This window comes from Crinia signifera, chromosome 4, assembly GCF_055691185.1.
Source record: "Crinia signifera chromosome 4, ASM5569118v1, whole genome shotgun sequence".
Taxonomy (NCBI): domain Eukaryota; kingdom Metazoa; phylum Chordata; class Amphibia; order Anura; family Myobatrachidae; genus Crinia; species Crinia signifera.
The window spans coordinates 302,366,159-302,388,970 of NC_139220.1; the positions used below are offsets into that span (position 1 = coordinate 302,366,159).

Genomic DNA, 22,812 nt, shown 5'->3' on the forward strand with positions numbered 1-22,812 from the left:
TCATATATAGTATTCTTTTAATGTGTCTATAAGCTCATATACTGACACATAGCTGATACAGGAACTACACAATGCATAGTATTTAATAAAAGTGGTCGTCTCCTGCATACAGTGGAAGCGGCCTTTTTGTGGTCCTGTACGCTTGAGCATGCAGCCTGTTGTCGGAAACCAGTGTTGTCAGGGAAAAAGTGGAAGCCATTTTGTAGCCTGAACCAATGTTTCTGTGAATGTAGCCTGTGCTTTATCTATGTAGGAGAAAACATTCACGTTCAGCCTATTTCCAAAATGCCACATTGGTCAGCGATTTCACTGGTTCCAATGGAATCACCCACAAAATGTCCGCCTGCACGGTATGCTGAGTAACGCTAAGCTCTCCGTGCCAGCACTATTTACACATTGTGCAACATAATTCTACATGTATGTACAACATTCAGCTGAGGTAGCTTGTGGACACGCTGCACACGTTACACATCATTTGCATGTTAAATTAATCCGGTACACACAAATGACACACATACATACATACATACATACATACATACAACACGCAAGACTGGTGAATATGTGGATGAAATGATGGCTGTCCTATGGTTTCTTTTCTCTTTTATTGGTCACAGCAGCAGGTGATTGGTTACAGCATCATGAATCTTATCCCTATGTTAAAAACTGACCAAATGAGAACGAACACAGGACAGTGACAGACAATTACAATGTAGTGTTAATGATTTAGTGCAGGAGGGCGCCACCTACAGTATGAGGAAAGGATTGCAGCTCAAGCTCCCACTCAGCTGGTCCAATTGCTAGTGCATTATTGTAGCCGAGCATCAGGGAAAGTGCTGTATATGTCTGATTGTCGCAACCGACGGGACGCAGGCATACAGGAGCGTGAGAAATAAGGCACAGTGCCCAGTCTCCTAAGGGGGCACGTAAACAATCGACTCCAAATCTGGAGGCTTCTTCATCTAGCCATTTTCATTTTCTGCAGCTGTAAAAGAAAGAAATCGGCCCCAGAGAGTGTTAGAGGCCTCTGCCATGTCTTCTCATCTCCCTACACTCAAAGCACCGACACTCATCTTACACACCTCATTGCCTACAAGGTTCCTCTTGTACAAGGCCTCCTTGGCTGCGTCCTGTGAGGGGAGAGACATGGGTAGTGAGTAAGGAGTACACTGACAGTCACATTTTATGTTCTACACCGGTGATGGATAACCTTGACACTCCAGCTGTTGTTGAACTACACATCCCAGCATTCCCTGCTACATTTTTGAAAATTGGCCATGGCAAAACTTATGCAGGGCATGCTGGGATGTGTAATTCAACAACAGCTGGAGTGTCAAGGTTATCCATCACTGTTCTACACCGTAGTATCAGATGCTTAAGGTTTGGTATGGAATCAATTCAACAGCCCCCTCTTCTTCCACTACCAGAGAAACAGCTTAACTGCTCTTGCTGTAAAGAACCCTTCCATATGTTCAGAATGTAGCCTTTTATTATTTTCATTCATTTAATTTACCTCTGATTGCTATAATAACCTTGAATATATGTATATTGATTGCACGACCCCGTGTGACACATCCCCCCCCACAAAAAAAATAAAAAAAATAAAACAAACCCGTTTTTGACCTTCATCAAACATAAATGCATTTCACAGTACTCCTATGGCCGTCTTACAGTGATTTATACAGCGGTAACACTACTTTTACCTCACCGACATGTAACCCCCTGATTATCACATTGGCCTTTACAGTAACTACCTGGCACTGTTCTGCTACACAGCGTGCGTAGCCATTGCTAAAGTGTGAATTGCATGTTCTCTGTAGTGGGAAATTCTAGTTGTTTCATGTAAATATTACTGTTATTATTAATATTGGGAGTTTGTGCTACAATGACAAAGCTCAGGAAAAGTGGAAACAATCCCAGAGCTGGATAGTATGTATATCCCAAACACCAGTAGCAGAGTGGGAATAAGGATCCCAAGCCAAATAAAGGTGTGATGGGCGGCCGATGGTAGGAACATCTCTGGTGCTTTCAGTTCCACAGATGACGCCATAAACAGTGCAGCTGATAATTCTATGACTGAGTGCGCCCCGTACCAGACCACCGCATTACCCCCCCCCTCCACTGACTTACCCGATTTCCCTCCTGACCCAGACGCCGGGCAGAGTCTGAATAGAACTGCAGGTACCGTTCCAGCTGAGAAACGTATTCTGACAAGGAAGCAAAGAAAATAGTTATTGCGGACAGTAAGGGATCAGTGGTCGAGAAACGTAGGAAGGAAAAAAGGGAGATGTAGAACGGGATTAAATAATAGGAGGTTGGCCTCCGTCTCCCGGGAGAGGGCTTGTCACATCGGTGGCCAAAATATCTCCTGCTTATACACGGAGGCGCTAGGGTCTCACAGTCGGAGCAGAGACCGAAGACGACAGACTGTCCGGAGATGCCGCATCCGCCACAATGGCTGTACTCCGGGTAAAAGCACAGAGGAGCGATGCACTCAGAGGAGGTATCATGGTGCTCATTTCTGTCCAAATGTCCACAACGGACAACAATTGGGTATGTATTTCCCCTACTTTATACTGTTACCCCCACCAGGGGGCACCACCTCGCCTCTTCTGTTATGCTCCATACACACTAGGTGATATTGTGAACAATATCGCTCAGAAAGGGCTTACTGAGAACTAGTGTTCACAATATCGCCTAGTGTGTATGCTCAATATGGTTAGTGATGCAGGTTCCGGCAAGGGAGTTTCTCATTAATGATAGCCATGCCCCGCCGTTGCTCCCCCCTCCTCCCCCCGAGCTGGCATACACACTTGCTGATGCCGAGCACCCCCAGCCGGTCCTAGCCACCGTCAATATCAGCGAGAATGATCTAGTGTGTAGGGGGCTAAAGATTAGTAATGGCTATATGGGCAGATTTATCAATGAGAGATATTCCGATTATCACTCGTTGTGAATGATATATGGTATCCCAGCCAATCAGCTTCTGTCATGATTTTGAAAAATGACAGTTAAGAGCTGATTGGTTGCGGCACCATTTACCATTTTTTACGGGTGATAACAAGAATATCGCTCGTTGATAGATCCATAGTGAAAGTTTGGTGGGTACAGGACTGTGAGGGCAGAGCACCAGCTCCCAGTAATCAGTCTGTGGTGGTATCTCACCAGCCCGGAAAGCGGGTCCTCCCTGGCGCAGCTGCTGTATCTGTTGCTGGCTGCGCTGTACGACATCATTCAGCAGAGTGACCAAGTCCCCGGGAGGTGTGCGATGCTGCTGTTTGTACTCAAGAATCTGTGAGGGGAAAAGACGTATAAGATATTAGGGAATGCTAAAACTATGGCCAGGCATGCTGGGATGTGTAGTTTCACCACAGCTGGAGGGCCACAGTTTGGACATGCCTGATCTAATGCTTGCGTCTAACTTTTTGTCACTGACAATCTAGACACGTTCCACCCAGAGTGGTTGACCACTATACTAGAACCGGGGGAGACACAGCAGCGCTCTTACCTTCTTCTCCAACTTCTCCTTCTCAAAGGCCAAAACGCTGAGGCTGTGCAGGGTGGTGGCACTGGAAGAGATGGAGCAGCATAGGTGAGAATGGAGAAGCTGGGGGCTGTCATGTTACACTGATCACCTGATCTCAGTACCCACCTGCCGCCTGCTGATTTACTTGGGGTCAGCTGTTTGGGTTTTGGAACAGGTGCCTGTAAGACCGTAGGATGTAGAGATCAAATTAGGCAGTGGAACAAATTATCGTCTGCAAAGTCCAGGGCTTTGGTGTCAAGTCTGATTCTGCCTCCCCATCAGAAGTATCGTACTCTTCCTGTCCTGCATGGATTACTGTTACCCCTCACAAGCTGCCTACTCATAAGCAAACAATCACTGGTTTAATCCATACAAAACAGTCATAGACAGCTGTAAGGACATCACCACTAAGGAGTTACTCTGGGGGTGGTACAAGGTTCAGGACAGGGTATTACCGGAGGAAGAGCGATTGGGTCTACAACCAGCCATTTCTCTGTGGTGCTGCTTAGTTGCTGGGATGTGAAGGGCTCCCGGATTCGTACGCACACCTCCAGTTTCCCCCCGGTGGGTCTGCGGCCTTCCATCACCTAGGAGAGAAAGGAGGACTGTGACAAAGGAGAGGGGGGGGCCCTGATACTGATGCTATGGGGGAGGCGCAGTGCAGAATGAGGGGTGGGAGGCTTATATCAGCCACAGTCATGTCGAGGCACATAGATCATTAGTGTGTGGAGGAGTGCAGAGGTCACACAGGCCAGCGAAGGGAAAGGTCACACAGGCCAGCGAAGGGAAAGGTCACACAGGCCAGCGAAGGGAAAGGTCACACAGGCCAGCGAAGGGAAAGGGCACACAGGCCAGCGAAGGGAAAGGGCACACAGGCCAGCGAAGGGAAAGGGCACACAGGCCAGCGAAGGGAAAGGGCACACAGGCCAGCGAAGGGAAAGGGCACACAGGCCAGCGAAGGGAAAGGGCACACAGGCCAGCGAAGGGAAAGGGCACACAGGCCAGCGAAGGGAAAGGGCACACAGGCCAGCGAAGGGAAAGGGCACACAGGCCAGCGAAGGGAAAGGGCACACAGGCCAGCGAAGGGAAAGGGCACACAGGCCAGCGAAGGGAAAGGGCACACAGGCCAGCGAAGGGAAAGGGCACACAGGCCAGCGAGGGGAAAGGGCACACAGGCCAGCGAGGGGAAAGGGCACACAGGCCAGCGAAGGGAAAGGTCACACAGGCCAGCGAAGGGAAAGGTCACACAGGCCAGCGAAGGGAAAAGGGCACACAGGCCAGCGAAGGGAAAGGGCACACAGGCCAGCGAAGGGAAAGGGCACACAGGCCAGCGAAGGGAAAGGGCACACAGGCCAGTGAGAAGGTGGAGCACAGTGCACACAGATCACATACGGGAGGCATGCAGAGCGCACAGGTCACATACGGGAGGCATACAGAGCGCACAGGTCACATACGGGAGGCATGCAGAGCGCACAGATCACATACGGGAGGCATGAAGAGCGCACAGGTCACATACGGGAGGCATGCAGAGCGCACAGATCATATACGGGAGGCACACAGATCACATACGGGAGGAATGCAGAGCGCACAGGTCACATACGGGAGGCATGCAGAGCGCACAGGTCACATACGGGAGGCATGCAGAGCGCACAGGTCACATACGGGAGGCATGCAGAGCGCACAGATCACATACGGGAGGCACACAGATCACATACGGGAGGCATGCAGAGCGCACAGATCACATACGGGAGGCATGCAGAGCGCACAGGTCACATACGGGAGGCATGCAGAGCGCACAGATCACATACGGGAGGCATGCAGAGTGCACAGGTCACATACAGGAGGCATGCAGAGCGCACAGGTCACATACGGGAGGCACACAGATCACATACGGGAGGCACACAGGTCACATACGGGAGGCATGCAGAGCGCACAGGTCACATACGGGAGGCATGCAGAGCACACAGGTCACATACGGGAGGCATGCAGAGCGCACAGGTCACATACGGGAGGCATGCCGAGCGCACAGGTCACATACGGGAGGCATGCAGAGCGCACAGGTCACATACGGGAGGCATGCAGAGCGCACAGGTCACATACGGGAGGCATGCAGAGCGCACAGGTCACATACGGGAGGCACGCAGAGCGCACAGATCATATACTGGAGGCATGCAGAGCGCACAGTGTTTAGGATAAATCACCTCCAGAATGTCGCGGATCTCACAAGTATTCTCCAGAGTCTCCAGCTTGAGATGAGCCGTCCCAACCACGCGGTCTGACTTAAAGAGCCCCCTAGAAACACCAGGCAGAAAACATGTTAATAAATACCTACTAATAGAAACATAGAAACATAGAATTTGATGGCAGATAAGAACCATTTGGCCCATCTAGTCTGCCCCTTTTTTTACCCTTCAGGTAATCTCAACCCTTTTTAATCCTTATTTCGGTACTTGTGTATTTTGGCGGCGCCCGTCGCATCGCATACCATAAGGCATACGATGGTATGCGATGTAACGCGATATCGCACAATGCCATACAATTTTAAAATTGTATGACATTGTATATGGCATACAATGCCATACGATGCGATTAAACATTGTATAAGCACCCTAATGGGTGCTTACAATGTTAAATGCACCCCCCACTATAATGTTAAATGCACCCCCCACTATAAACGTGAACCCGAAGCGTGGCGAGCGACGCGAGCCCGCGAGGGGCGGCGGTACGCGTCCTCCGACCTTTTCATACCCCCACTATCCACGTCGGCGTGGAGTTGAGAATAGAAAGTGTGGCGAGCACAGCGAGCCACCGAGCCCGAAGCGTGGAGAGTGCAGCGAGCCCAGAGAGGGGACGCGGATACCTGTGAAGCCCGCGAGGGGACTCCGATATCTGTGAAGGTAACCGCGTCCACTCGCCACGCTTCGGGCTCGGTGGCTCGCTGCGCTCGCCACACTTTCTATTCTCAGCTCCACGCCGACGTGGATAGTGGGGGTATGAAAAGGTCGGAGGACGCGTACCGCCGCCGCTCGCCACGCTTCAGGTTCACGTTTATAGTGGGGGGGTGGCGTGGGGGAGCATTTAACATTGTAAGCACCCATTAGGGTACAATCTTTCATCGCATAGGGGGCAAAAATTGCGTCGTATCGCATCGCATGCCATCGGGTGCATGGCATGCGATGCGATTAAAACATTGCGCGATGGAGATCGGGGGCCCCGCCAAAATACACAAGTACCCTTATTTCTTTGTAAGGATATTCATATGCCTATCCCAAGCATGTTTAAATTGTTCTACATAATTTACCATCTGCTGCAATTCCCCCCCAGCACATATCACCCCCAGTTACCCTTTCTGGATGACCTCGAATTTAATCCCCTTTGCCTGGATCGCCCTCTTCAGGCCGCGGTGGTTGCGGTTAATCTGTAGATTGAACTTCTCCTTATACACTGGGGACAGAGAGAGAGAGGAACAGTGGATGAGACCCAGGACGACAGCGCGGTGACATCACCATAACACGGAATCCACCGCACCTGGAGAGTTGGTTCCTTTCAGCACATTGGTTTTGTCTCTCTGAGCTTCCTCCTGCAACAGGAAAACAGGGGCGTTATATAGGGATCCCGTCCATCAAACTAGCCCTAGGCTAATAACGGGAGATGAGGAAGGTGACTGTATACAGCATTTCTACCTCCCTGACGGCAGAGCTGCTGGAAGGTTAGGTGCTGGATACAGTGTATATAGCAAAGACAGAATATGAGGAAGATCTTATCCACGCAGCACATTATACCTCCCACAGACACTATATTCACTCCTGGGAATGAAATGACCTCACTCGCTTTATGTAGGACACTCAGGTGTAACAACAACAAAAGGCGTTATGGAAAGGACGGCCAGATACAGGAACGCACTGCGGCCACTTTCCTCTGCATCTTACCATACTGGGATAAGCAAATTCAAAGCGCACAAAGGTATCCATATCGCTGGGAGATGATCCTGCAAGCAGAGCAGTGTATGAGATAGGAAGCTCCCGGGAGAGAGCAAATGCAGAGAGAATGAGAGGAGAGGCGGCGGGATCTACCTGCGGGGATGGGTAAATTCACTGCTTTGTTCACGTACAGCACCAGGTCCGTATTGGTCAGATCTGGAAATATCCTGCAGGACACAGACAGGAGTCAGGATGCAGCTGGGAAAGGGGGGGGGGGGGCACAGATACACACAGCTGGGGGGGCACAGACACACAAAGCTGGGGGGGGGTGCACAGATACACACAGCTGGGGGGGTGCACAGATACACACAGCTGGGGGGGGAGTGTTGCACAGATACACACACAGCTGGGGTGGGAGTGTTGCACAGATACACACACAGCTGGGTTGGGGGTGTTGCACAGATACACACACAGCTGGGTTGGGGGTGTTGCACAGATACACACACAGCTGGGTTGGGGGTGTTGCACAGATACACACAGCTGGGGTGGGAGTGTTGCACAGATACACACAGCTGGGGTGGGAGTGTTGCACAGATACACACAGCTGGGGTGGGAGTGTTGCACAGATACACACAGCTGGGGTGGGAGTGTTGCACAGATACACACAGCTGGGGGGGGGTTTGCAGATACACACAGCTGGGGGAGGGGGTAGTGCACAGATACACACAGCTGGGGGGGGGGGGGGGGGGTTGCAGATACACACAGCTGGGGGAGGGGGTAGTGCACAGATACACACAGCTGGGGTGGGAGTGTTGCACAGATACACACAGCTGGGGGGGTTGCAGATACACACAGCTGGGGGAGGGGGTAGTGCACAGATATACACAGCTGGGATGGGAGTGTTGCACAGATACACACAGCTGGGGGGGTTGCAGATACACACAGCTGGGGGAGGGGGTAGTGCACAGATACACACAGCTGGGGGGGGGGGGGTTGCAGATACACACAGCTGGGGGAGGGGGTAGTGCACAGATACACACAGCTGGGGTGGGAGTGTTGCACAGATACACACAGCTGGGGGGGTTGCAGATACACACAGCTGGGGGAGGGGGTAGTGCACAGATATACACAGCTGGGATGGGAGTGTTGCACAGATACACACAGCTGGGGGGGGGGGGGGTTTGCAGATACACACAGCTGGGGGAGGGGGTAGTGCACAGATACACACAGCTGGGGGAGGGGGTAGTGCACAGATACACACTAGTGCAACCTATAGACTTTCTCACTTCACAACGCTGATGGTCCGCTCCTCAATGTGGCACCGCGGCACAGGGAGACCCCGTAAGTGAGCCTGTTTCACTATCTCGATGTACTTCATGCACTCCTCCGCTAACTTCTCATACCTATTCAGCAGATGAAAACAAGAAAAGAGATAAAGGGGCCTATTTATCATTCAGTATTTGCAGCTAAATCCCTGAAAACACCCGCAATTATTAAGTATCCCCGAATGTATCAGGAGGGACCGCAGCTGGAATCTCCAATCTGCAGTGATCCCTCCTGCACCACCGCCGGCCGCATCCCCCATTAGGTTTCTATGGGGGATGCGAAGCTGCACAAAGTATCAACATCGGGCAGCATCGCATCCCTGGGCTACCGGCATTCTGAGATGGTGGTAGCTATGAGCTACGGAGCGCACTACCACTGGGGCAGTGCAGTCAGCGGTAACTGCACATGCACAGACCCCCCCCTGCTCAGCACATTGCAGGGATGGCCTCATTTTGGAGCCCTGCCCCTGCGCCTGGGGGTGTGACACATTCAGGTGATAAAATTGCATTTTACAATGCGATCCTGGACAGTAATATTCCGCCCTGATCGCAAAGTAAATGCGATCCGTGATAAATGGGCCCCACAGAGACGGGGAAGGTGATATGGGGCATAAACACAGGGCAGGAAAGGAAACATATACAGGAATAACAGGGTGAGGTATACAGCCAGCACTCACTTTGTGGTCTCCGTGATGTTCCCCAGGTGGGTAAATTGCTGAGAAGACTCCGTACACATCTGAGTGATAGAGAGATATGATACAGCATGAATGTAATGGATAGGAAGCTGAGTGTTTGGCTAGCAGTACACCCCCCGGAAACACACAGGGTGATCAGATTAGGGGGGTGGGTAACTGTAAACTATGGTGTAGATGTATGAAGCATTGATAAGACAGGGTAAGTGGCAACCAATCAGCTGCTCTGTATCATTTTATATTATGCAAATTATAGTTGTTACTTCAGTGCTGATTGGTTGCCATGGGCCACTTCTCCTCTGGTTTATTTCTCCTCCATTACATTGCTTCTTACATCTACCTCTATATGGGCACAGAGGTATCATTGCCCAGAAATATATATGAGTGTCAAAAATGAAACAGAATTAAAAAAAAAAAAAAAAAAAGTAGAAACAAAATATAATAATGAAACACAAACAATGCTTTTCTTAATTACAGATGGAAAGTATGCATGCAGTACACCAATATGATCAGCAGAGGGCAGCAAAGGTCTTTAATTCTGCAGATGCATGCAATCCAAAGCAAGATCTCAGCCAGGTGACTTATACACATTGGCACCATATTGGCTCATACACATTGGCACCATATTGGACAGATCAAAAATGATAGCCCCAGTGGCAGGTGCAGAGGGAGGGGATATTTTGACTGATGGGTAAGCGTCTTGTGACCTGTCACGGTGGGAGGAGTTTGGAAAATGCCCATCCTCCTTAGCAAAAAGTAAATTTCTACCCCAAATCAGACTGACACTTCACACACAGTCCTGACCTCACGATTTTATCACAAAATTACACCATGCATGTCCTGAAATACTCTCATGATCAGATTACAGAAGCTTTAAATAGTGGGCATGAGGACGAAATAATATGCTAAATCTGGGGGGTCAATTTAATAATGTAGTGCCAAGAGCATTGAGCAAACCTGTCATTTACCCATGAGCCTCCAAAAATACATCCAACGCCAATCCCAATATGGCCCCTACCTCATGCTGTTTCTTCAGCTGTTCCATCAGCTTGCTATACTTGTCACTGCTCTGGGCTGGAAGGCTTCCTCTACGCTGCTGGTCCAGATTAAAGTCTTCCTGGTTTACTGGGGCTGCTGGGACCTGTAGGGCGGCGAAGAGTCAGCTGACGTACAGAGAAGAGGTTACACCCAACGTTGGCAACTCTCGCTCCGCTGTGATGTTTACCTTGGTGATATCTACAGGCAGGCCGCCCCGTGCCGCCTCTATCATAGGGTCCAGGCCTTTGGACTGCCTCAAGTACATTTTGGCTCCTTCCATGTCCCGGTGTTGTTTAGCGCGGAGGGCGGCACCCATTAGTTGCTTCTTTCTCCCTTCAAGGAACTGAAGCTGCTGGGCGGCTGCACAAGATGGTGGATGGGAAAAAAAGAGAAGGATTGTGGGAAATAGGGCAGCGAGAGTTAGAGGGATGGTGTTATAAATGATCAAATATGGCACACAAACCTTTCCCAGACAGTTTGGGGCTCTTGGAGGGAGAGATCTTGGGTGCTGCTGGCTGCGGCTGTAATCCTGTGCGGGGGGTGGGCTGTATGGCAAAAAAAGATAAAAAAAAGACACAATACAGCTTAACATTGCTCATAGGGAAGCTGTTGCCTACACACTCCTGTCAGCCATTTTGTTAGTTAGTGAACTGTGTCTTTGGCCACTTTGCCTGCTATTGGCCTTTTACTACTGGACCTAGCCACAGAAGATATGTTGAACGATGTTAATGTTCTTATTTTAAAGTGGCTCACCACTGGATCTGCGACTAGCGCTAGGGCAGTTGAGCCTGACTAGATGTTGGACTTAAAAGGGTTGAAGAAAATGACTGCAGGTGTGAAGCATGGAAGCTAATATAAATCAGGGCATTTGTGGTGACCGGTAGACTGTACCTTTTGCGACCCTTCATCTTCGTCGTCTTCATCATCACCACCCCCGTCCTCCTGATTGGCCAGTCTCATGGCTGTCTCTAATACACCAACCAGACTTTGCTCCTGCTGCACTTCGCTTGTTCCCTGGATGGGAGGAAAACCTATAAAAAAAGGGACATTGATTATGTGTACAGGGAGGGACATGAGACCAGAGCTGTGTGTGACAGGATGGAGAGTTAGGAGACAGAGGTCCCTCGTGTGATGGGGAGAGGTTCCGGTGCACTGGGAATGTGACCAGAGCTGTGTGTGATAGGATGGAGAGTTAGGAGACAGAGGTCCCCCCTGTGATGGGGAGAGGTTCCGGTGCACTGGGAATGTGACCAGAGCTGTGTGACAGGATGGAGAGTTAGGAGACAGAGGTCCCCCGTGTGATGGGGAGAGGTTCCGGTGCACTGGGAATGTGACCAGAGCTGTGTGACAGAGTGGAGAGTTAGGAGACAGAGATGTGTGATGGGGAGAGGCTCCGGTGCACTGGGAATGTGAGCCACTCCGCCACCGGCTCTTTATATCAGAGAGAAGTGCTGGTGAGGGGTGTGGGACTGCGGCGGCCACTGAGCTCCCCTCCTAACTATCCCGCTCTATACAGACCTGGTGGTACAGGCAATTCTGCCAGATTGACTTGTTTCCCAGCCTTGTGGCTCCGGATGGTATCTTGGTATTGCTGCGAGGAGGAGAACAAGCTTGTTACACAACACAAAGCAATCTCTGTGTAAATGACCATCACAGAGCAGTCAGAGTGCTCACAACCGTGGTACAAACCCCCCACCTCCCGCTCTCACCTTCACAATGCGTTCGTGCATCCGCGCCTTGCGGTCGTCACCCTTCCCCTTCGCCTGCTCGGCGGCGCTGCGGTATCGCTCCATCCGCTGCTGCAGCGCTTCCAAGGTGTTTTTAGGAGGAGGCGCAGCTGCGGGTGGCGGCTGATGCACTGTTTATAGGAAAGGAAGAGAATGCTCTGATACTGCTGTAATAATACAGAACACGCATATAGTAGCCCGACAGTAGTACCACAGTATGGCCAGCAGGGGGGAGCACAACACTTACCAGGGGAAGTCGCAGGTTCTGTGCTCACTGGGGACTGTGGAGCCAATGACTTCTTTGGGGTCAACTGATCTGTTGTAGAAAGCACACTCGCATGTTGTAAGTGCCGAATATCATTAAATAGACCACTATGTCCACAGGAGGCATAATAGGTAGAAGCTCCGAGCAACAGGGTCTCACCTGGTGACGGAGGGAGGCTGTTCAAATCCAAGGTCTGACCGGAATCCAGAGCAGACAGCATGGGATCCATAGACTGCAAGAGGGAGAGGAGAGTGAGCGTGGTGGCAGGCTAGAGACAGAGCCTGCAGGCCAGAGCCTGGTCATGGTGATCACCTTGGCAATACGGTAATACTTGCTGGCCATCTCGGAATCTCCCTGTTGCTTGGCCTGCAGAGCTGCCAGTTTGTACTCCCTCTGCCGCTCCGCCACCCGGGCCTTGCTGCCGTCGGATCCTGCAATGACAGACACCCCGACTCATAGGCAAACCAGGAGGTGGGAGACATTGTCATATTTCCCCACACCTGTAACACACGTGCACAGCTCCAACTACCTGGACTAGGAGTGGCTGGAGCAGAGGACCGGACTGGTGTTGCTGTGGAGGGCACAGCTTGGGGAAGACTCTGAGGCTTTGCAGGCACCTGGGGAGGGGTTTTGATGGATGGAGGCGCCTGGTGGACTACGCCGTTCACCGCAGGTGTGGGGTCCATGGGAGGATCGGGTGTAATGATAACAGCAGGCTTGGGTACAGTACTAGTGCCCTTCCCCACAGCCACCGGAGGTGGGATGTCCTCAGGAGACACAGAACTACCCTTCTTGGCAGAACGCAACAAGTCCTCCAGAGTCTGGTGGATAGAGAGCAGAAGGTGGGACATGGGAAGGAAGAGGAGGAAATCTATATTGTAGATTGTGGTCCAGCTTACCTTCACACCCCTCTCATATCTCCTCACTTTGCTCGATTCCCCTGCCTGTTTGGCATTCGTCAAAGCTTGTTTGTAATTGTCCAGGCGCTCCATCAGTGTACTCTCCATGTCTGCTGGAGATGGGGTGGCCTGCTGGAAACAGGGAGTCATCTAAGAGCATGCTGGGCCACTGCTGCCCCATTCCCCACCTACGGATCTCCCTGGCATCTTGCTCTTAAAGCTGTACTACCACCTAGATCAGAGGTGGCCAAAGTGTTCCTCAAGATCTACCAACAAGCTTTCCAGACCACCTGTGGGTCTGTAGAATGTGTCGGTTAGGAATGAATGCAGCACTTTTGAAAATGTGACAGTTAGTAGTGACTGCACCTGTGCACCAGCTGAAAGATCTGGAAAATGTGACAGTTAGTAATGACTGCCCCTGTGCACCAGCTGAAAGATCTAAAAAAATGTGAGTTAGTAATGACTGCACCTGTGCACCAGCTAGGTGGTCTGGGAAAGGTGACAGTTAGTAATGACTGCACCTGTGCACCAGCTGAAAGATCTGGAAAATCAAAGTGAAGTGAAACAAAAAAGCTTACCCACTTTAAATAAATTTACAGGGGTGGACTTTGCAAGGTGACCAATCACAGGCCATGTTCTCTAGACTAAAGCTTCAGACTGGCCAACCCTCGGTTTCCCACTTGCGGCTGTGCTGCATTCAGCCATTTCCCCCCATGGCTCCTCCTGCTGGTGAAGGTGGGAAGTGCCTTTTCACCAAAGTGGATTTTAGTAAAACTTCACAAGCAATGAATGCACAGAACCCACACATGACCTTTCCATGTATGTACAGTCACGGCATGGTTCATGGTAACAGACACAGTTGCAGGGGTTTAAGTAATAAGGAGGGCGCAAGACATGGTGATAAGCAGCTCTGAAATAAACCAGAGTATAGAAGGTTCAGGACACTACACCACGGTAACCGGAACACATTTCCGAAAGTGTAAATGGGTGCTTAGGGACCCCAATACCTGTGTAGGCGCTGATGTGATGCTCGGTGCCTCTTCTTCCCCCAAGACTTCGTCCAACTCTGCCTGTAACATGTGGTAACAAGAGCTGACAATTAGATCTTGGCTTACAGATCCCCTCCGCTGTGTGGACATTAAACACCTAAAACACTTTGCTATGTACGGATCACTGGCCTTTAAATCATCCACAGAAAGCTATTTAATACCGTTTTATATCTCTTCTGCACGAATCACCAGCTCCCATTCACTATTACAGGACTTTCATCGGGTTGCTCCCATCCTATAGAATGCCCTTCCACGTACAATAAGCCTCTACTAGCCTCCAAACTTTCAAGCATTCCCTGAAAACTCACCTCTTCAGGCAAGCCTATCATATTTAAGTTCTACACACACATAACCCTCTGAGGCACTTATGTATTATATAGCTTCCCTTCTGGACCTACAAGCTATGCTATTACTGGTGCCTGTCCTTGTGTTTCCCTCCTACAGTATATCCTTATAGATTGTAAGCTTGCAGCAGGGCCCTCCACCCTCCAAGTTCGTCTGTTGTTATCCAGTTTGTTCTATCACTGTCTACTATTGTAAAGCGCAACGGAATCTGCTGTGCTATATAAGAAACTGTAAATAAATATGTATCCGAATGCACTGGAAACACAACTCTACCAGGATTTTAACAGAGCTTTGGTGTGAAACACAGTACTCCCCCTAATAAACACACAGCAATTAGTAAAAGTTGCTGAAAAGCAAGTGCAAGCCCATAAGTTAAGTTTGCCGGAAGGTGAATCCCCTTGTGATTACATGAAACTTTTCTGTGGACTCTACTTAACATTGTGCACCCCCTGTTCTTTCCATCTCTTACCAACAAATCTTCATCGTCTTCCAGACCTTCCTCATCCTCCTCGTCTTCAATGTCCTGCATACAGAGAGCTGCCATCCGCTCCACATGTTCCATGGGGAGAGGGGCTGAAATGCGTCGGAAAAGACAAACGTCAAGTTACAGAAACGCGCACGTCTAAAACTCTCACTGACCACGATAGAATAAGCATGGGGTTATTGTGGGTGACCCAAAACTACAGAACACACACAAATTAGGTAATAAAATAAGCTCTTCTATAGTTTGATAAATGTAAAATAATTAGGCAGACAATACAGAAAGAAAAAAATAACAGATAAACCATAGCAGGATATAAAAGGTATGACCATACCGTTTGTGCATGGCCAGAGGCTAGCAGGGCTTATAAGCCTATAGCAGCCAGGGGGTGACTGGGGCACTTTAAAGATTTGTTTAATTCTAGTACCTACTTTTTCCTTTAGGTTTTTCCTTGTTTGCTGCCCGGTTGCCCCCGGTGATAGCCAAGAGCTCCGCTTCCAAATTTCCATCGTCATCCGAGTCGCCACCGTCAGGAAAACCACCCAGAAGGAACGGGGCCTGTGGGCGGGGAAGCACAGTGTGAAAAACATAAAAGGTTTTCAGTAGGTTACAATGCGGAGTAAGTAATGGAGACAGAGGGGCTGCCCCTCGGGGAAGGATCTAGATGAGGAGACATTGGACCAAGGCTTGTACACACTGAGTCTTATTGCATAAGCTGCCCGCATAGGAACTTTTGACATTGTCAATCATACCACTCAATGTAAAATTGTACTATAGCCTGAAACATCTAGAGAGGATCCGATTGGATTCTGAGGTTAAGGTTGGTCCCCAGTGGATGGGCATGCAATCAATGCAACCCCACCATGAATTCAGTCAGCACAAGACCAACTACAGGCCAAGCCACCTAGTCTAACCACCATAGCCAGATCTGTGCGCCTTGGTCACCCACAAATGCTTTTCCCATATAGATGAAGCATTAGTCACAGAAACACTAGAAGAAAACTTTTACTGAGATAACCCTGTCCCAAACTACAGGTGCTTCCAGCACCTCCCTCCATTGTGCAACCCTACTGAGAAAGCAATACACTGTATAGTCGCTACTGGCTGGAGCCTACCATGTGACTGTGTGCAAAGCCTACCATTCCAGTTACTACACTCTCTGTATGACTCTTACCAGAGTATAACTGTGACCTTTACACAGCGAGGCTCCCATTGGCCTTACTAAAGGTGCCCATACACGTTGCGATATGTGTGCTGTGCGTTTTGAACTTCATTTGTGCCGTGTGATTCTGGCACTTATAGGGGGATGCGATGCGATGTAGTGTGCGGTGCGATTTTAGCCTCTTTTTATTTTGTATTTTTTTTTTTTTGTTTATAGTTACCTAATGGACATCGCATGTACTACAAAACTGATGCAATGTAGAACAAAAAGTACTGCCTGCAGATACTTTTTGTGCTATACAATATTGTACCCACGGGGAGTGTGCTGTCTGCCAATGTGCATTTCGCGTCAGCTTCATCTTAGGCAAATTCCCAAGATGAAGCTGACGCGAAATGCGCATTAGCATACAGCACACTCCGTTATCTAAGGAGTAATGCTGTCCCTTTTCTTTCTTTGATTTGAACACTTAATGCACTGTATTGTATATGAGAACGCTTGGTACTTATGTAGTATCTGGGCTGCCGATTTTGTGATTGTATGCCTTACCTTAAGGCATACAATCAGATGCGATGCGATTTTGCATAGGATTCAATGTTAAGAAGGTCCTGTTCATTTCCCCACTATCCAAGTGGGCATAGAGTTGATTTTATATAGTGTGGCGAGCGCAGCGAGCCACCGAGCCCGAAGCGTGGCGAGGGGATGCATATTTCTTAAAAAGTATTCTGTGTCCCCTCGCCACGCTTCGGGCTCGGTGGCTCGCTACGCTCGCCACAGGTTTATATCCAACTCCATGCCCACTTGGATAGTGGGGAAAGGAAAAGGACCCCTTTTTCCCATTGAATTCTATGTTAAAATGGACCATTTTAACATTGAATTCTATGGAAAAATCTTGACCATCGCATCGCATACGATTTGGTCGCATGCGATGCGATTTCTAAATCGGACGCCCAGATACTACATAAGTACCGAACGCTTTGATAACAAATATTAAATTGTGATATTATTCTGCCTCATAACGCTACCAGTTAACAACTAAACACCGTCCTGATTAGTATCATACAATAGATTAATACTGATACATACTACACCTGAAGACAATTGATAGGGTATATTATCTACCTGTCTGAATGCCGCTTAAGGTGGCCATACACACGCAGATTTATCTGCAGATCTGTCTGGTTTGAACAAAAACATGGTTATGGATGAGAGCAAATAGCAGTTGACCATTTGCTTGGAAATGCTGGAAAACTGACGAACTGTCACTCATCCATAACCGCGTTTTTGTTCCAACCAGCCAGATCTGAAGATAAATCTTTTTTTTTTTTTTAAATTCAATAATTTTTTATTGACAATTTTCGTTTTACTTACAAACAGAACAAGAAAAAGAAACAAAAACAATCAAAAGCAATTAAAGACATTAGCGAGCTGCACCTGTAGACTGTGTCAAGCTGCATAATTGTCAAATAATTATAGCTTAATGTAAGCTTCTTCTGTTATAAAATACCGGTATTTTGCTATGGTACATAGCAGGCATGTCCAAACTGTGGCCCTCCAGATGTTGTGAAACTACACACCCCAGCATGCCTTGCCAGAGTCTTAGCATTCCCTAATAGCAAAACTGTGGCAAGGTATGATGGGACTTGCAGATTCACAACAGCTGGCGGGCCGTAGTTTGGACATGCCTGGTACATAGGATCCTTTACAAAACACACGGCATCCACACAATATCTGACTGATTGGTGCAGCCGGGATTATTCATATATTAAAAGCCGCGGTGAAGCATCTATTTAATAGCGGCGTTAACTAAAGCATTAAGAGACACACAATATAACCTGGCCGACACTTATCAGCAAGAGCATCAGTAATAAATATAGGTAACAAATATTCCGACTTGCAAGCGTGGCTTGGAAGTGTGGCTGTGACCTGTAGCGCGTACCAAGGTACACACTGTACAATCAGATATTGTATTATTGGTCACCTGTGGATATAATATAAATGTGCTGCAGCATTTGAAGGCAATAAATATGCCTGTTAATATGCACTTTTGCTAGTCCTCTATTTTGGCATGTGAAAATAATACTATAGCCTATTAACATATATCCGGCTCAATATTGCTGTTTATTATAGGGTATATCGCTTAACAACAGCACCATAATATTTATTTGTTTGAAAGAGCCGGGTCTCCAGATTTATGTTACAGGAGTGAATGGAGGATTAAATGTATCTATGTACCCAAGATAGTAAAATTGTATAGGAATACTAATAATTAATAATAAAGTATTAATTCTGAAAAAGATACCTTACTCATTGAACAATTTATATAACAGGACTGGTAATTAATATATATTAATATAAGGGGGCCATGATAGAATCTATTAGTAACCCATGGTAACCTTTATCAGTACCAGTAGATGTTTATTGCTTTAAGGCTATGGGGGGGTATTCAATCCCCAACGGGGGGAAATAGCGGCAGGCGCCTATTGAAAGCTGTCGTACCTGACAGCATAGAACGACAGAACGGACCCGACTTTAAAAGCAGTCGGCCCCGTTTTGCCAGAAATGGCCATGGATTGTCGAGATCATGGCGGGATCTTTACAATCCACGCCCCCTTTTCACCGATCAGCAGGTGGGACATTGAATCCCGCCTGCCGATAAACTGGTGAGCGGCCCAAAAATGGGACCAGGGAATGAATACAAGTAAGACAATTACTCCACAGCATATACAGGTTACAGAAATACCCTTGTCTCTAGATCAGGCATGTCCAAACTATGGCCCTCCAGCTGTTGTGAAACTACAATTACCATCATGCCTTTCCACAGTGTTGTTTTTAGGGAATGCTAAAACTATGGCAAAGCATGCTGGGAGGTGTAGTTTAACGACAGCTGGAGGGCCACAGTTTGGACACGCCTGCTCTAGATGGCCAGAGGATAGACAGTCTCTCAGGGCAACATCAGCCCTTTATATAGTAATGAAATAAGATGACACGGCTAAGGTCGACAGTGTTGGAAGATTGATACAAGCATTAGGTCCACAATGAGAAGGTCAACATTACTTTTACTAAAGCTGGGTACACACTGGAGAGACTTCTATCCCCCCCCCCCCCCCCCCACGAGACTGGTTAGGTAAGTGTTCAATCTGCACACTCAGCTGTCAGTCCCTGCAGCCAGTGTATGAGTGGTCGGAGGTCTGCCTGTACACACCGCCAGATGCACCTGTATAGCTTGCTCTCATAACTCTAAACCCTCTGCTACAATCAGCCCATAACTATCAAGTTACAGGCTTTGTTTTAAAAATGGCAGTTATGAGCTGATTGGCTGGGGCGTTTATCACTGAATCACTTCTCCAGGCTTAATACATCTACCCCTGAAGGGAAGATGTATTAAGCTTGGTGAAGTGATAAAGTGTCTGCATTTTATCACTGGCCAATCAGCTCCTAACTGTGAAGTTACAGGCTTGGTTTGAAAAATGACAGGCAGGAGCTGATTGGCCGTTAATAGTGATACTACTTACCAGCTCATCAAAATGATGGAACATCATAACAGGCACGTCAGCAGCTGAGCGCGGCAGAACAGAGCAACACTTGAATTGCTCAGTCTGGCACCATCTAGTGGCACAACACAACAATTCCCCCCATAGAAGTGAGGAGCAGCGTTTGCCTTTTATTTTAAAGGATTATTTCCCTACTACTGACTCACACGTTTCATTTTGCGGTACATTGTGAGCACCTGTTAATTAGAAGAACGGCATCAGATTTCCGCTGGCCACTGCTGGAATATAAACCATTTCCCGAGCACAGCTATGATTTAAGTTTATTAAGGTTTTCAGTCAGTCACCAGGTGACAACTGTACATGATGTACAGAGGACACAGCTGACAAGAAGAGGCGACTGCATTTGTTACTGGTCAATGGTTCAATATTCTCTCTCTCTGGGGATGCAAAGAGGTGGGTACACACATCACACTGCCAGGTGCACAGGCAGTAGACATACAGGTAGGTAAGCATTAATGGGACAATGACAGGTAGGAGGCACACAAGAAGACAAGGTGAGAGGTATGAGGCACACAGGTAGGTAGACACAAAAGACAACAGTGTTGGGTAGGTAGACAGATGACAGGCACACAGGTAGGCACAGTGACCGTGTCAGGTAAGAAGCACAAACGTGTAGGAGGCTCACATTTCATTCAATTCACTAACAGGTAGATGGCACACAGGCAGGTATACATGGTGAGAGGTAGGAGGTACACAGGCAGGTATACATGGTGAGAGAGGTAGGAGGCACACAGGCAGGTATACACGGTGAGAGGTAGGAGGTACACAGGTAGGTAGAGGCAAAAGGCAGTGACAGGTAGGAAGACATCTTGAGAGGAAGGAGTCGCACATTTAGGTAGGTAGACATAGAAGACAGTGTCAGATAGGAGGCACACAGGTAAGTAAACAAGGATGGCACAATGACAGGTAGGAGGCACACAGGTAGGTAGACACCCACAGTGAGAGGTAGGTAGACACAGTGAGCGGTAGGAGGCACACAGGTAGGTAGACACAGTGAGGGGTAGGAGGCACACAGGTAGGTAGACAGTGAGAGGTAGGAGGCACCCAGGCAGTTAGACAAAGTGAGGTAGGAGGCACACAGGCAGGTGACACAGTGAGAGGTAGGAGGCACACAGGCAGGTAGACACCCTCAGTGAGAGGTAGGAGGCACACAGGCAGGAGGCACACATAGGTACGTAGACACAGAAACCAGTGTCAGGTAGGAGGCACACAGGCAGGTAGACAAAGTGAGGTAGGAGGCACACAGGCAGGTAGACAAAGTGTGAGGTAGGAGGCACACAGGCAGGTAGACAAAGTGAGGTAGGAGGCACACAGGCAGGTAGACAAAGTGAGGTAGGAGGCACACAGGCAGGTAGACAAAGTGAGGTAGGAGGCACACAGGCAGGTAGACACAGTGAGAGGTAGGAGGCACACACAGGTACGTAGACACAGAAACCAGTGTCAGGTAGGAGGCACACAGGCAGGTAGACACAGTGAGAGGTAGGAGGCACACAGGCAGGTAGACACAGTGAGAGGTAGGAGGCACAAAGGCAGGTAGACACAGTGAGAGGTAGGAGGCACAAAGGCAGGTAGACACAGTGAGAGGTAGGAGGCACAAAGGCAGGTAGACACAGCGAGAGGTAGGAGGCACAAAGGCAGGTAGACACAGCGAGAGGTAGGAGGCACAAAGGCAGGTAGACACAGCGAGAGGTAGGAGGCACAAAGGCAGGTAGACACAGTGAGAGGTAGGAGGCACAAAGGCAGGTAGACACAGTGAGAGGTAGGAGGCACAAAGGCAGGTAGACACAGTGAGAGGTAGGAGGCACACAGGCAGGTAGACACAGTGAGAGGTAGGAGGCACACAGGCAGGTAGACACAGTGAGAGGTAGGAGGCACACAGGCAGGTAGACACAGTGAGAGGTAGGAGGCACACAGGCAGGTAGACACAGTGAGAGGTAGGAGGCACACAGGCAGGTAGACACAGTGAGAGGTAGGAGGCACACAGGCAGGTAGACACAGTGAGAGGTAGGAGGCACACAGGCAGGTAGGAGGCACACAGGTAGGCAGACTCAGGTGACAGGAGGAGGAAAACACAAAATACAGTGACTGGTATCTGGCACATAGGTAGTCAGTGAGAGGTAGGAGGCACTCCTGTAGGTAGGCAGACACGGCAACAGGTAGGAGGCACGCTGGTAGATATACACATAAGTCACACTGGCAGGTAGAAGGCACAGATATAGGTAGTAATGGTGAGAGGTAGGAGACACGGGTATAGGAGGCACAGAGGTAGATAGACATGGTGAGGTAGGCGGCACACAAGTAGGTATATGGTATAATGATGACAGGGGCAGGATAAGACAGGGACAGGTATAAGGGACGGTCCGACGACACACACACAATGACTCTCACCCCCTTGGGCGCCGGTCTCCCTCCTCTCCCCCCGCCCCGGTCCTCTTTCCGTCCGCTCATCCTTTAGGACCGAATAAACCGAGAGGAGCAGCCGGTTACTTCCGCGTCCAACGTCACGTGACAGGTGCGGAACTACATCTCCCGGCGGCCCCTGCGTCGGGCTGACTGCCCTGTTGTCACGTGAGCGGTGACGACAGGGCAGCGGGAAGCGCGCGCGAGAGAGATAATCAGAGAAGAAGAACTGAAGAAGCGACGGCTGACTGACAGGACTCAGGGGAGAGTGAGTGAGACTGACAGAGAGAGATAGGACAAGTGTCATACCACATCACGTGTTCTGTCACGTAACACATCTCCCATGTGGCAGCACGCGCGTTTACGTCTAAACTTGAATCATGAAATAGAATAAAAATTGACAAACATTTCCCTATGTACTTCTATGGGACA

The 22,812-nt window shown here is 49.1% G+C and overlaps 2 protein-coding genes across 4 annotated transcripts in view; one reads left to right on the plus strand and one right to left on the minus strand.

The window, feature by feature from the left end:
- CC2D1A (coiled-coil and C2 domain containing 1A) lies at window positions 1–22,558 on the minus strand. Of its 2 annotated transcripts, none has more exons than XM_083185341.1 (29): window positions 22,369–22,558; window positions 15,699–15,825; window positions 15,256–15,359; window positions 14,400–14,462; window positions 13,393–13,521; window positions 13,023–13,314; window positions 12,806–12,924; window positions 12,653–12,725; window positions 12,476–12,544; window positions 12,211–12,359; window positions 12,020–12,092; window positions 11,393–11,532; window positions 10,965–11,046; window positions 10,689–10,861; window positions 10,482–10,604; window positions 9,449–9,507; window positions 8,733–8,849; window positions 7,600–7,673; window positions 7,456–7,514; window positions 7,055–7,106; window positions 6,871–6,970; window positions 5,728–5,818; window positions 3,982–4,113; window positions 3,653–3,705; window positions 3,509–3,569; window positions 3,166–3,292; window positions 2,131–2,207; window positions 1,083–1,130; window positions 1–985 (listed from the first exon to the last, which is right to left on the minus strand). In XM_083185341.1, exons 1-29 carry the CDS (start codon window positions 22,426–22,428, stop codon window positions 959–961), a joined length of 2,853 nt encoding a protein of 950 aa, XP_083041467.1. In that variant the 5' UTR covers window positions 22,429–22,558; the 3' UTR covers window positions 1–958. The 2 variants fall into 2 exon arrangements, with proteins under 2 accessions (XP_083041467.1, XP_083041466.1); XM_083185340.1 differs by having other exon boundaries at window positions 13,393–13,524; window positions 22,369–22,556.
- Window positions 22,526–22,812, plus strand: part of BRME1 (break repair meiotic recombinase recruitment factor 1) — a 35,603-nt gene continuing 35,316 nt past the window's right edge. For both annotated transcript variants that reach the window (XM_083185342.1, XM_083185343.1), the window contains exon 1: window positions 22,526–22,648. The gene's annotated coding sequence lies outside the window, so the exon portion shown is untranslated. The remainder of the gene's footprint in view (window positions 22,649–22,812) is intronic.

Coding starts and splice junctions, on each gene's coding strand:
- CC2D1A (XM_083185340.1), bottom strand. CDS start 22,428: ATGAGCGGACGGAAAGAGGACCGGGGCGGGGGGAGAGGAGGGAGACCG. Junction 12,925..13,022: donor TCCAGCCACTCCTAGTCCAG/GTAGTTGGAGCT, acceptor CTGTCATTGCAG/GATCCGACGGCAGCAAGGCC. Junction 986..1,082: donor GGAACCTTGTAGGCAATGAG/GTGTGTAAGATG, acceptor TTTCTTTTACAG/CTGCAGAAAATGAAAATGGC.